The sequence below is a fragment of the Ranitomeya imitator genome, chromosome 7, assembly GCF_032444005.1.
Source record: "Ranitomeya imitator isolate aRanImi1 chromosome 7, aRanImi1.pri, whole genome shotgun sequence".
Taxonomy (NCBI): Eukaryota; Metazoa; Chordata; class Amphibia; order Anura; family Dendrobatidae; genus Ranitomeya; species Ranitomeya imitator.
In genome coordinates this window covers 188,442,376-188,456,760 of record NC_091288.1, presented here as the reverse complement: position 1 = coordinate 188,456,760, position 14,385 = coordinate 188,442,376, and the positions used below count along the sequence as shown (strand labels likewise).

Genomic DNA, 14,385 nt, shown 5'->3' with positions numbered 1-14,385 from the left:
CCAGGGTGGTTACTAATCAAACTAAAGCTTCGCAAAGTTATCATTTACCCATGTACTAATATAACATCAGTCATAAAACCCCTTCACAACTCGTCGATTTTCTTTTTTTTTTTTTTCCCGTTTTTTCATCCCCTTCTTCCAAAAGCCATATTCTTTTTTATTTTTCTGGCCATATAGCTAAATAAGGGCTTGTTATTTTGAGGGACGAGTTGTACTTTTGAATGACACCATTGATTTTATCATATAACGCATTGGAAAAGGGGAAAAAAATCCAAGTGAGTTGAAATTGCAAAAAAAAATGCAATTCAACAATTGTTTTTTGGGGGATTTTATTTACTGGATTCACTATGTGATAAAACTGACCAGGCAATATGATTCCCCAGGTCAGTATGAGTACACAGATACCAAACATGTGTAGTTTTTCCAGGGCCGGCGTCAGCACCCGGCATCCCAGGCAAATGCCGGGGCCCTGGGGAGAGAGGGGGGCCCACTGTCATAGATACAGCTGGGAGAGCAGAGCAGGAGATAACATGCTCTCTCCCCCCACAAAGTCACTGCTGGCTGCTTTCTCTTAACCCCTATGTGCCAGCTCTGACACAAGCATCTTCTCACTCAGTCAGTGCAGCCAGGCAGGCACACATAGGGGTTAACAGAAGGCAGCCAGTGTGACATTGTGGGCGGAGAGAGCACGTTCTCTGCTCTCCCCCCTGGGTGGCTGCAGACAGTGCTGAAGTTTATCAGGCAGATTCCGAGGAGCTCCGTCCTACCAGTGCCTGAGTGCAAAGGTATCCAGCAGTGGTTGCAGTTGTGGCTCAGTCTGCTGTCTGTCTCCGCTGCCTAAAAATGTGGGTGATGTCTGGAGGAGCAGCTGGTGGGGTGCAGCCTGCAACCTGCAGCCACCCAGCTCTCCCAGAATACATGCATGCTGCACCAAACCTGCACCAGTGGGGTAGGAAGAAGCTTAACCCCTTCCCATCTGTATGAAGGTTATTGCTGAACCTTAAAGATAACAATCTGACCCGCATAAATGGGGTTAACCAGATGCCAGGAGGAAGGGGAGCTGCTGCCATGGATAAATCTGAGCTGTGGGCTGTAGGTTGGGGCCCCGTGGCCCCAGGCTGGTGACTGGAGGGACTCTGCCCAGTGCTGGCATGTGGGTGATTTCTGCTTCGGAGTCTCAGCTTCTCTCCTCCACATCACACTGTGCAGTCACAGCAACATTGGTTGTGTCTGTCCAGGTCCCAGCAGCTGCCACTGCTCCCACCAAGGACATGGCATCACTTAACCCTTCCCCTGCAGCCACCGGCAACAAATCCACATTATTCCTTGATTAAATCAGGTTCCAACCCAATAGAGGAGCAGACATTTCCTGCTGCCATTAGGGTCCGGGAGGGGGTGACATTCGCTGCCCTGCTACTCTGTATTGGGGGGTGACAAGTGTAACATGGGGTAACGATGACAGAGAAATGCACAGGATAATAGTGAGAGCGACAGAGGGCAGTGTATGGTATGGAGCAGTCAGGGGGTGGGCTGCAGGATCCCCCCATACTGTACATGACTACTCAGGACAGGGAGGTGTTTAATGAGCTTCTAATGACAGGGCACTAATTGGGTCATTAGGGTTTGTGGAAAGGATTCAGCATCAGGCCCCTCATTAATGCCCGAGCCGCCTGTTACTTTGTAGCACAGATCTGTTGGGGCCGCAAAACCAAACAACGTTGTTTATGTAGAAAAGTCTTTGTTTCATAGAAAAACTCAAAACAGAAAAGCACCTCTCCTGCATATATACACTGCACAGCACCTTTCCTCCTGTATAGATACACTGCACCTCTCCTGTATATATACACTGCACAGCACCTTTCCTCCTGTATATATACACTGCACAGCACCTCTCCTGTATATATACACTGCACAGCACCTTTCCTCCTGTATATATACACACTGCAGAATCTACAATAGCTGTCACTCATGTAAGAAGCGAAATCTGGCATTGTACTATACATTTCTCTGCCGTATCTGTGCATCATAAATCGGGGTATGTGTTAAAGGGGGGGGGGGCCCACTGAGACTCTTTCGCCCGGGGCCCTCGAAAACCTGGAGCCAGCCCTGAGTTTTTCTATTTAGGTGATGAAAAAAAATTGGAAATTTGAAAAAATAATAATTTCATTTTTGTCGCCATCTTCCGAGACCTGTAGCGTTTTTATTTTTTGGTATCTGGTGCTGAGTGAGGGCTTATCTTTTGCGCCCTGAGCTGATGTTTTTACTAATACCATTTTGGGGTAGATACGATGTTTTGGACGCCTCTTATTGCATTTTATTTCAATGTTGTGGCGTCCAAAAATCCGTAATTCTGGCTTTTTAATTTTTTCACTCATTACGCCGTTTACCAGTTGGATTAATTTATTTTATATTTTGATAGATCAGATATTTCTGAACCCCAAAATACCAAATATGTGTAATTTTTTAAATTTTTCTTAATGGGTGTAAATTTAGTATTCTGTGACTGTAACTCATAGCACTTCAAGCTATATGGCAATTTTTGCACTGTCCATAAGAATATTCAATGAGCAAAGAAGAAGAAATCTATGTCATACGGAGCTGAATGTGGCTCTCAAAAGCTGGAGTTCTGATCCCTCGTCTAGTTCAAGACCTGCGCAGAACTTTTGTAACTGATAGAGAGTCTTTACACGTTAACAATGTATATATTATTGTCAAGGGTGTTTAAGTTTGTTTTAGAACAAGGAGGGATAGGATCTCTTTGTCACTTACAATGGAATGTCATTCCTTTCCAAGAAAAATAATATAACAAAAAAAGCCCATTTCCACTGATTTTCAGCCTTGCCACATGAGCGGCTTACATCATTTCAGTAATCTGATCTTCTTGATAACTCACGGGGAAGTGTTATTGAGGACAAGGCAGCTGAGGTCACTTTCCTTATGATTGAATTATCGGAGCAGACCGGTTGCTTTAAAGGTGGCTGGTGTTTGAAATCATTGTTCTTCTATTAAATACGGTTACCTTCAAGTAAACAAGTGCAGGCAGTTATCATTGCTTTACATCAGAAGAGCTTTTCTGGCACAGACATTGCTAATTGTAAGATTTTCCCTAGATCAAACATTTATCAGATCATGAAGAACTTCAAAGTGAGAAGTTCAATTGCTGTGAAGGAGGCTTTAAGGCTCCCAAGAAGGATTCATTTATGGAATCGGTCCAACACCAATGCAGAGCTTGCTCAGGAATGGAGCGGGCAGGTGTCAGTGGAGCTGCAAATACAGTGAGCCTAATACTTTTGGAGGTTGGTCTGACGTCAAGAAGGCCCACAAAAAATCCACTTCACTCAAAGAAAAACATCAAGGACAAAACAAAATTCTGGAGGAAGTTCAGAGATTGGACTGCAGACGCCTGGGGTAAAGTTATTTTCTAATAAATACACCTTCAGATTATTTGGGACATCTGGAAGAATGATTGTGCAGCGCCCCAGAGGCCTGGTCGTTGCAGTATGACGCTCTGCCGCTAAGGGGAGTGATGGTACGTCTGATGGCACTAAAGGAGTTCTTCTGACCAGGTATCACCAGCACACATTACACTTCACACTCTGGCCACTAGGGGGAGAAAAAGGCTTTATTTATTGGGCCACTCCTCACACTGGTAAAACTAGGGGTTGGATAGGAAGTTAGTCAGAAGCTGACTGGGTTGGATTCAGGCAACATCCCGTGGCAGGGGGTGTTGCAGGGAGAAGATTCAGGGGGTCCCTGTCAGGCGTGGGAACCTGGCAGGTACCTAGCGACCAGAATAGAACGTTACGGAACCGCGCCTGCACACCCCGCGGCGGTATCCTAAGAAAGAGACACGAAGCAAAGGATATTGTGGAACAGTGAGAAACGAGATCAAGCACAAAGGAGAGCCAGTAGGAGTCGTGCCCGGAGAACGGCAACATCCTACTGAGGCGCGTAGCTGGTGGCCGGAACACCGAGGAAGTAACTGACTCTATGCCTTACTTCAAACTCCGCAGGACAGTTAATTATAGGTTGGCTGTCTACCTTAAATTTCCTACGCAGACATAGGGGGCAACGCGTGGAGAGGGGCGTCTCTAGGGTCCCGGAAGAGCTCCGAGCCTTCCCGTCATACGGGTGCGTCCTAGCCATAACATACCTGGGGGACAAGAAACTAGAAACATCTGGGATGAAAGAGAAAGAATTAGAAAGAACTAGAAAGAACGAACGAACGAGAACAGAAGTTGTGAGGACTATTCCGAATGCTCAGCAGGGAAGCAATACAACACACAGGCGCTAGTGGTAGGCAACGATTTCCACCTGCGAAGGGAATTCTGGATGTGCCATCGGACCGGCCGGTCTCAGACAGCCCTGTTAACCGTGCTCTGGATTGAGGATCCTGAAGTCTTCAGTAAAGAGGTAAAGAGACTGCAACCTTGTGTCCTCGTTATTGTCTGCACCTCACACCATCATCATCCACCTTACTGGGAAGCCCTGGGGACATACTTCACCTGTGGGAAAGTTTACCATCTAGCTGCCATTCCATCACCCCAGCGGACCCCAAGCAGCGTCGGTCGCCCTGACCGAACACCACAGGTGGCGTCACGAAACCTTGACAAACTACCATCACCCCTTTTATTGGACGCCCCTTAGCAGGGTCACGGACAGTGTCCAGCCACCGTGACAACCCCAGAACTGAGACAGAAAGGACCGGTACTGAGTAACACATGGCCCTGTGTCTGGGGGCGCTCCAACTGTTCAGGGAAGAAAATTTGATCGCTGCCTTGAGTCCTGTGTCATGACAACAGTAAATCAGCCTGAGACCATTCATGTGAGCTGTTGCTTTTCATCCATGGAAGGGGCTTACTCACAGTTTTGACTAAGAGCACTGACCTGTATTAATGATTGGATCTAACATCCTCCAAGAGCAACTTCTCCCAACCATTCAAGAGCAATTTGGTGATGAACAAGACTTTTTCAAGCATGATGGAGACCATGTCACAAGTCAAAAGTGTCTCAGTAAAAATAATAATGAAATTTTGGGTCCATGGACAGGGAACTCCCCAGATCTGAATCCCATTAACAATCTGTGTGGTCAATTCTCAAGAAACGGGTGGACATAAAAACCACAGAAATTGTGATAAATTCCGAACTCTGATTAGACAAGAATGTGTGGTCATCATTGAGGATTTGGTCCAGAAGTTGATATCCAGCTGCCAGGGCGAAGGGCAGATGTCCGGAGAAATAAGGATCAATGCTGTAGATATTGAGTTTTTGCAAAAACTTGATGAATTTGTCAATAAAAATGTAATAATTTATGAAATGCTGATCATTGGAAGTTATTAACCATAGAAACATCCGACTAAGATTTAAGAAGCAGCAAACTGTGTGAAAACCAAAACGTGTGTCGGTCTCAAAAGTTTTGGCTACAACTATAGATTACAGTTGGCCGATCCTGTCATCTGATATGTATAAGGGCCTCCCAACTCTTCCGAATAGATGTCCGGTAAGATAGGGTTTACGAAGTCTGAACTTAAACACACAATCCTTTTGTTCTCTGGTACATAAGTCACTATTACCGTTCCCCTGTATTCCCCGTGCGGACTGAAGAGTGGTCCGCAATTTGCATACTTGTGGTCACCTGACGGCTAGTCTCAATAATCTCTCAGCAGAAAATAATTGAAAAACTGGTCGGTAAGTGATGGCAAGTGTGTAAATCGCATACATGCAATAACATGACCCGCGTGAGGAAAACAAGGGCATCGTGATAGCGCTCTCATCTCACACTATCAGGATTCAGTGCAGCATATATGATGCAAGGGATTCATTATGTGTGAATCAATACATTTTGTGGGAGTAATGCCCCAAGATTAACATGGAGACAACGTGGCACAGACTAGCATGAGTGATGGCTGGCGTGCTGAATGTAAAAACCTAAAGAGTTCACACACTGTGCTTGTTTGGAGAATCGGCTCATTGTAAAAGCCTAAAGAGTTAACACACTGTGCTTGTTTTGTGAATTGGCTCATGGAGAGTGGATTTAGCATTAAAGGGGTTCTCCAGCCTTAGGATGCTGCATACGTGTTGATCCTCTTAGTGTGCATAGTGTGAGCTGTCAGGATTCTCTGGTGCCAGAGCCAGGAGCGACGAGCCCTTGTCTGCAAGTACATGCCGACTAGACATGTACGGCCTCCCTCTATGCAAGTGTTTTGAGCAAGGCTTGACATGTCTACTTGGAATGTGACCGGAAGTGTGCAAATCGCATATTTGCAGTCACATGAACTCTTACTCTCAATGCTGGCACCAGAGAACCCTCATAGTGGGCAGACTATACTCGCTTCTCACGCTGGCGATATTCCAGCAACGTCGGCGCCTGGTCTCCCGGGGCTCACATAATGTAAGGCCACATGGGCCCTGCAAACAATCAGCGGCTACGTCACTCTCACCTCTGACGGATGGAACAGATGTTCGGAGGAAGTTAGTGAGCTGCAGCAGCTCTCACTTCTTCCGGGTGTAAAGTTTGTCAGAAAGAAATGAGGGTGAGGCGGCCATTGATTGGCTTCAGGGCTGACGTGACATAACAACGTGGGGGACTAGGTGCGGAGGTCACTGGAACAGCTCCGTAGCTGAGCATAGGCCATTTATATGTTTGTTCTACAAGGGAATATAGCATCTGAGAATGGGTTGTCCTAGTAGTTGAAAACCCCTTTTAACACCCCACCCCCAAAAAATACCCAAACAATTAATTAAATTACTAAATGTAAAACAAGTATTAAAGGGGTCTTAGACATTACATAAATGTCTGAACTTGTGATGGAGAAGCTACTGTCATGCCCAGCTGTGTTTCCCAATCCTCTTGGCATATAGGGGCCGATACATCAAGGTGATTACTCCAGAAATCTGGTGTAAACACCTTAATAAGTTGCAATATTTATGCTCAACTCAGCAGGTGGTTTTAAGCCACGTTCGCACGGTCAGTATTTGGTCAGTAATAGGCCAAACCAGGAGTGGGTGATAAACACAGAAGTGGTGACGGGTTTCTATTCTACTTTTCTTCTGATTTTGGCTTACTGATGTTAAATACTGACCAAACACTGATCGTTCTCTCCACTGCGTTCCCGAGTAAAACGTATATGTCTGACTCATGTCGGCCGCGCTTTGGGCAGCATGAGTTTGTTGACTGGATCCCTTTAAGTCTCCCATAATTTTGCTAAAAAATTGGTTGTGTAACTTGTATCAATCAATATAACCTCAGCTTTTATTTTTTTATACTGTCTGGAAAACAATCCGCTAATGTGAATCTTAAACCCGGATCTTGGACCAGTTCAACCCAAACCCAATAGTAACAGAGTGGACCGCCGCCGGTGCGCAGAGGCCTGACCGCGACACACAATCCCACTGATAATGCTGACAATGTTATGACTTTTTATTTGCTTCAGATTGATAACACATCCAGAAATATTCTTATTAAAAAGCAAATGGAGACGACATTGATCCTCTTATTTTGTCGCTGACTTTACAACCAGGTCTTGGAATTCTGCAAAAACAAATTTAAATAGTGAATTAATCAATCATCTATAGAAAGTCCTCAATGTAGATAACGACAGCTTCTTATGTCTCTATATTCATACTTATTTGTAGTGGTGAAAGGGCAATAAAATATTAAGTCTCATGAAATTGTGAAGTGTCTCTGCTGCCCACATCAATCAACCAGAATCTGTGTTTAATTGTTCTAATTCCATATAGTCAGAGAAAATGGTATTAAGGCCTCCTTCAGAGGTTCGTGTGGAAACATGTATGTGATAAAATTGTAATGGTATCATCAGTGTGTCATTCTTGTGTTCATTTTTACCATCAGTGTCATCCGTGTCTCAATTTTTACCATCAGTGTCATCCATGTCTCCATTTTTACATCAGTGTCATCTGTGTCTCCATTTTTACCATCAGTGTCATACGTGTATCCATTTTTACCATCAGTGTGTCATCCATGTCTCCATTTTTACCATCAGTGTCATCTGTGTCTCCATATTTACCATCAGTGTCATCTGTGTCTCCATATTTACCATCAGTGTCATCCATGTCTCCATTTTTACATCAGTGTCATCTGTGTCTCCATTTTTACCATCAGTGTCATCTGTGTCTCCATTTTTACCATCAGTGTCATACGTGTGTCCATTTTTACCATCAGTGTCATCTGTGTCTCCATATTTACCATCAGTGTCATCTGTGTCTCCATATTTACCATCAGTGTCATCTGTGTCTCCATTTTTACCATCAGTGTCATCTGTGTCTCCATATTTACCATCAGTGTCATCCATGTCTCCATTTTTACATCAGTGTCATCTGTGTCTCCATTTTTACCATCAGTGTCATCTGTGTCTCCATATTTACCATCAGTGTCATCCATGTCTCCATTTTTACATCAGTGTCATCTGTGTCTCCATTTTTACCATCAGTGTCATACGTGTGTCCATTTTTACCATCAGTGTGTCATCCATGTCTCCATTTTTACCATCAGTGTCATCTGTGTCTCCATATTTACCATCAGTGTCATCCATGTCTCCATTTTTACCATCAGTGTCATCTGTGTCTCCATTTTTACCATCAGTGTCATCCGTGTCTCCATTTTTACCATCAGTGTCATCCGTGTCTCCAATTTTACCATCAGTGTCATCCATGTGTCTGTTTTTACCATCAGTGTCATCCGTGTCTCCGTTTTTACCATCAGTGTCATCCGTGTGTCTGTTTTAACATCAGTGTCATCCGTGTGTCTGTTTTTACCATCAGTGTCATCCGTGTGTCTGTTTTAACATCAGTGTCATCCGTGTCTCCGTTTTTTCCATCAGTGTCATCCGTGTCTCCGTTTTTTCATCAATTCTTTATGAGACAATATTCCCACATACAAAACAGTCTGTCATTCTTACAGATCCCCTATAATTTGTATTTTGACACTGCTATCCTTCTATTATGCTATTATGCACTTACCACAGACTCCGATCTTCCCATCATTATCTGGATCACCTTCCGCAAAGAAGTTACATATTTCTTCTTCTGTTAAAGGTCTTGCCGATGGCTGGAATTTTTGAAGGAAATCACTAAAGAAAAAAAGCAAAAACACTTTATTTTTCTGGCCAATTTAGCATATTTCTATATAATTAGCAAATTTGTTTATAATTTTCTAATGTATTATGAATGTAAAATATTCTCAAAATCTCCACGAATCTGCAATTATCTTCACATTTTACTTGCAGAAGCCAAAAAAATCCGTCCTGATCATCTGACACGGCGTGAACACTGCGTATGTATTGTGTGACCACCGTCCCGTGACCACGAATGGTTTTAGTAACTGGAAGTGAACAGTAAAGGTTCTTGATGAATGACATCAAGCAGAGACATCGGAAACCATTGATACAGAACGTGAAGATGTGAAGATCTTACCCAACATCTGCCCCGTCCAGACTTCCATCCCCATTGGTGTCCAATAAGTCAAAGACTTCTCTGACTTGCGGAGGTGTCAGGTCACTTATCTTAGAGGTCTGGAAGAATTTTGTTGCCTTAAAGGTTCCAGGTTCTGAAGCCAGAAATAAATGGTAGAAATAAGATTTTACTTTGCTCGTATCCTTCTATCATTTAAAATTATACAAAAGGAATAAATGTAAAGGGATTTTCCAAATAAAAGCTTTCAATCAGCAGTGAAACAATAAAGAAGTGTCCTTATCTCTAGTTTCCATCTTGACAGATAATAATGTATAAATAAATCAACTTTCTATAGGATGTGAGAGAACTTTAGGTTCATCCACATTCAGGGGTCCTGGTGGATTTCTATCGCCACAGCGCATACTGTACATTAGCTGCTCGTCATCACATTAGTGGGGGCAGATAGGTTATGTGAGCTCAATTATTTCTGTTTACATCAATCTCTTGTTTAGGAGAAAGCCGATGTATTGTCTGTATTGTATTTCAATAATATATCAATTATAATTTAGATTTAAATGTCTTATTTTAATCTTAGCTACGTCTGGGCTCTACAATTTAGTATCTATCTATTATCTATCATCAATCATCTATCTATTTATTATCTATCATCTATCTATTATCTATCTATCATCTATCTATTATCTATCTGTTATCTATCTATCTATCTATCTATCTATCTGTTTATTATCTATTTATCATCTATTATCTATCTATCTATCTATCTATCTATTATCAATCCATCTGTCTTATTCATCTATCTCATGTTTATTTAGCTAATATAAATATTTTTTCCCTGTCTTTCTATGATTTATCTATCTCTTATGTATCTATCTATCTATCTATCTATCCGTCTATTATCTATATATCTAGTTATCTATTCATCTGTCTCATTCATCTATCTCATGTCTATTTATGTAATATAAATATTTTAATATCTTTTTTCTTTCTGTGTATCTATTATCTATCTATCTATCTATCTATCTATCTATCTATCTATCTATCTATCTATCTATCTATCTATCTATCTAGTATCTATCTATCTATTATCTATCTATCTATTATCTATTTATTTCTCTTATCTATCTATATATTATCTATTTATCTATCTATCTGTCAATCCATCCATCCATCCCCCCCCCCAAAAAAAAAAAAAGAAGCAGCACCAGCAAAAGAAAACAGAGGTTCCAAGCCTCACAGGCAATTACTGTTCCTCCAATATAAAGACAATAAATGGAGGCAGCGATTGAAAAGTAGAAAAAAAAAGTATGATTTAATAGCCCATAAAGGCAACATTTCAGTGCAAGATGAGACTTGAAAAATGTTCTAATCTTCAAACGGATCTATCTATTATCTATCTGTCTGTCATCTATCTACATATCTATTATCTATTATCTATCAATGATCTATCTATTATCTATCTATCTATTATGTATCTATCTATTTTCTATCTAATATATATCTTTTATCTATCTATCTATCTATCTATCTATCTATCTATCTATCTATTATGTATCTATCTATCTATTTATTATGTATCTATTTTCTATCTAATATATATAATCTATCTATCATTTTTTCTTTAAAACGTTTTGTGGCACTAAATCACCTTCATGTTAAAAGGCATCTGGGGTCTAGTGTTACTCGAGTTAATTCTCTGACTGTCCTATACCAGCATCTGGTGCATGCACATTGTGCAGATGAGCAGAGAACAGTGCTCCTTGTGCCACTTTGCATACGCAGTGAATGGAGGTGTACTCTTTTGACTTCATCTGCATATATGCCTAATTCAGGCCAACTTCGATCTATCTGCTAGTAACATAAATGCTAACATAGTCTAAACAGAGTAAGTCTTCAGAAATCACCAGGTCAGTATGTAGCAATAATAAAAAGTGCTAATGATTTAAAATAACAGGTTTGCTTTATATAACAGCAAATAATTCAGAAAGAGATATTTACCTTTGCACTCATTGAGAGCTGCTTTGATATCAGAGTCACTTAAAATGGAACACATCTTTTATCTATACATGGATAAATATACATGAAGAATCAAGGACATATACATTGCATGGGGTACAATACAAGTATTTTGCTATGCTATCTATACATTAGAAAAATGGGTAAAAATAGAAAAATCCTAGCAGTGAGATATTACCAAAGATAAAACCATACATATTATTTATCATTTTGATAGATCAGGAAAGAAAAACGGTTCCAAATGCTATTTTAGATTTAAGAAAGAGAGGGATGGCAAAGGGGTTCACATGATGGCCTTAATTTATGTTACCGCACAGTAATCTTATACCGCTTGCTTAATGTATGCAACACATACTGTCATATATATATGCCTAATATTAACTTCCACATAGACATAAAACAATAAAAATACAATCTTAAGAATGCAGAACATTTTCTAGATTTACTTTTCTGCCCTATGGCAGTTATCCACATTCTATCAGGTTGGCCATATATTTTGAGATACTTACATGTTACTTTACTTGTTTTCTCAGTGTAGTAAATATTCCATGATTCTAGTATAACATCTAGCTCAATATATAGCACATAGAGGGTGGGACACATCTTCTTACTCCCTAATTTCACAATGATAAAGTAACAAAGTTATAATTAATAAAAGTTTACAATCCTGATTGCATCATGTCTGATTGCAAATTCTACTGTGACAATAAAGTCTTAGTTATTTAATGCTGATAAACATATTTTAGTAATTACAGAAAAGTTACTGTAATTTTATTAATTTGGGGTGATATTATTGACACAGTGAATTACAGTTTTTAGTCTTTCCCCAGAAACTTCTTACAAAAAGAGCAGGGTTTTTGTAGATGTGCCAAATTTTTCTAATTTTTTTACTGCGGTAAAAATGAAAATAAAACATAAATTAAAACATTGATAATTCTGCATCAGTATTTCTATAGAATTGTGTACAGTAAATCTAATGTTTCCTTATATAGCACTTTTTATTTCTTCCCTTTGTGGCTAGGCTTACAACTTTTTTGACAATCATGGTTGGTGTGATTGATTGAATCGGTCAGCCAAATATATGACCCAGACATGCCCAATTGGATGTCATTACAGATGTGTATGTTTTTCCCTTACTAGCATTAAAAAATTATAATGTGCATTATTTGTAAATTTTTTTATTTGCTGATAATTCTACAATTTTGAGATATTAGTGCAGCGCCCCAGAGACCTGGTCTTTGCAGTAATGTTGCTCTGCCACTAAGGGGAGTGATGGTACGTCTGATGGCACTAAAAGAGTTCATCTGACCAAGTATCACAAGCACACATTACACTTCACACTCCGGCCACTAGGGGGAGCAAAAGGTTTTATTTATTAGGCCACTCCTCACACTGGTAAAACTAGGGGATGGATAGGAAGTTAGGGGAGAAGCTGACTGGGTTTTGCCCAAGCAACATCCCGTGGCAGGGGGTGTTGCGGGGGAGACTTCAGAGGAGTCCCTGTCAGGCGTGGGAACCTGGCAGAGACTTAGCGATAAGGACAGATCGTTACAGAGCTGCGCCTGCACTACCTTGCGGCAGCATCTAAAGAAAGGACACGAAGCGAAGGATATCGTGGACAGTGAGAAACGAGATCAAGCACAAAGGAGAGCCAGTAGGAGTCGTGCCCCGAGAACGGCAACATCCTACTGAGGCGCGTAGCCGGTGACCGGAACACCGAGGAAGTAACTGACTTTATGCCTTACTTCAAATACCGCAGGACAGTTAATTATAGGTTGGCTGTCTACCTTACATCACCTAAGCAGACATAGGGGGCAACCGTGGAGAGGGGCGTTTCTAGGGTCCCAGAATAGCTCCGAGCCTTCCCATCAAACGGGTGGCGTCCTAGCCATAACAAACTTGGGGGACGGAGAATAGAAAGAACTAGAAAGAACGAGAACAGAAGTTGTGAGGACTATCCCGAATGCTCAGCAGGGAAGAACTACAACACACAGGCGCTAGTGGTAGGCACTGATTTCCACCTGCAAAGGGAACTCTGGATGTGCCTTCGGACCGGCCGGTCTCAGACAGCCCTGTTAACAGTGCTCTGGATTGAGGATCCTGAAGTCACCAGTAAAGAGGTAAAGAGACTGCAACCCTGTGTCCTTGTTATTGACTGCACCTCACGCCATCGCCACCTACACCACTGGAAGCCCTGGGGACTCACTTCACCTGTGGGAAGGTATACCATCTAGCTGCCATCACATCACCCCATTGGACCCCGAGCAGCATCGGTCGACCTGATCGAATACCACAGGTGGCGTCACGAAACCTTAGCCGACTTTCATCATCCCTTTTATTGGACGCCCCTTAGCAGGGTCACGGACCGGATCCAGCCACCGTGACAACCCCAGAACTGAGCCAGAGAGGACCGGTACCGAGTAACCCACGGCCCTGCGTCTGGGGACGCTCCATTAGTATACCAATGTATACAGGATACTTGCTTGGCACATTCCTTGCTCATACTGGTAATTGTCTATTTGCACATTACATTGGGCATAGAGATTTTCCAGACATATATACCAAATGGTAACTAACCACAAGTGGACTTATCCTATGCAACAGAAAAGTTTACTTAAAAAAAAAAAGAAGTGTCACGTCTGGCCACTCTTGCATGACTAAAAGCTCGTGGGTGTAAGAAGAAATAAAGTTCATTTTCCACCAGATGCTGCACTTCCAGTCCAGCTACGGGGCACCTTCATAATGCTATTAACCTGTAGATTCACCCTATATCTGCAGGTTAATAGCGCTATCGAACATGACAGGTTCCCTTTTGCTGAAACTAAGAGCAGTGCAAGTGGTTTAGAATTGAGTGAGGAACAGCCCAGCTGTGCTGAAAAGGTGAGGTTCTTATACACAAATTCATGTCACAGGTCATATATGATGGCAAGAAGAAGCACA

General features: G+C 41.7%; 1 protein-coding gene across 1 annotated transcript; it reads right to left on the bottom strand.

Moving 5' to 3' along the window:
• Positions 1-7,379: 7,379 nt before the first annotated feature.
• LOC138645147 (oncomodulin-like) lies at positions 7,380-12,007 on the bottom strand. Its single transcript, XM_069734226.1, has 5 exons — positions 11,955-12,007; positions 11,428-11,489; positions 9,433-9,565; positions 8,980-9,089; positions 7,380-7,531 (listed from the first exon to the last, which is right to left on the bottom strand). The coding sequence occupies exons 2-5, from the start codon at positions 11,480-11,482 to the stop codon at positions 7,494-7,496; spliced, it is 336 nt and encodes a 111-aa protein (XP_069590327.1). The 5' UTR covers positions 11,483-11,489; positions 11,955-12,007; the 3' UTR covers positions 7,380-7,493.
• Positions 12,008-14,385: the final 2,378 nt, after the last annotated feature.

What these genes read in the sequence shown, in the direction of transcription:
- LOC138645147 (XM_069734226.1), bottom strand. Translation starts at nt 11,482, where the DNA reads ATGTGTTCCATTTTAAGTGACTCTGATATCAAAGCAGCTCTCAATGAG. An exon ending in AGCTCTCAATGAGTGCAAAG is followed by an intron (nt 9,566 to 11,427) that starts GTAAATATCTCT and finishes TTCTGGCTTCAG; the next exon opens with AACCTGGAACCTTTAAGGCA. An exon ending in TGGGAAGATCGGAGTCTGTG is followed by an intron (nt 7,532 to 8,979) that starts GTAAGTGCATAA and finishes TTGTTTTTGCAG; the next exon opens with AATTCCAAGACCTGGTTGTA.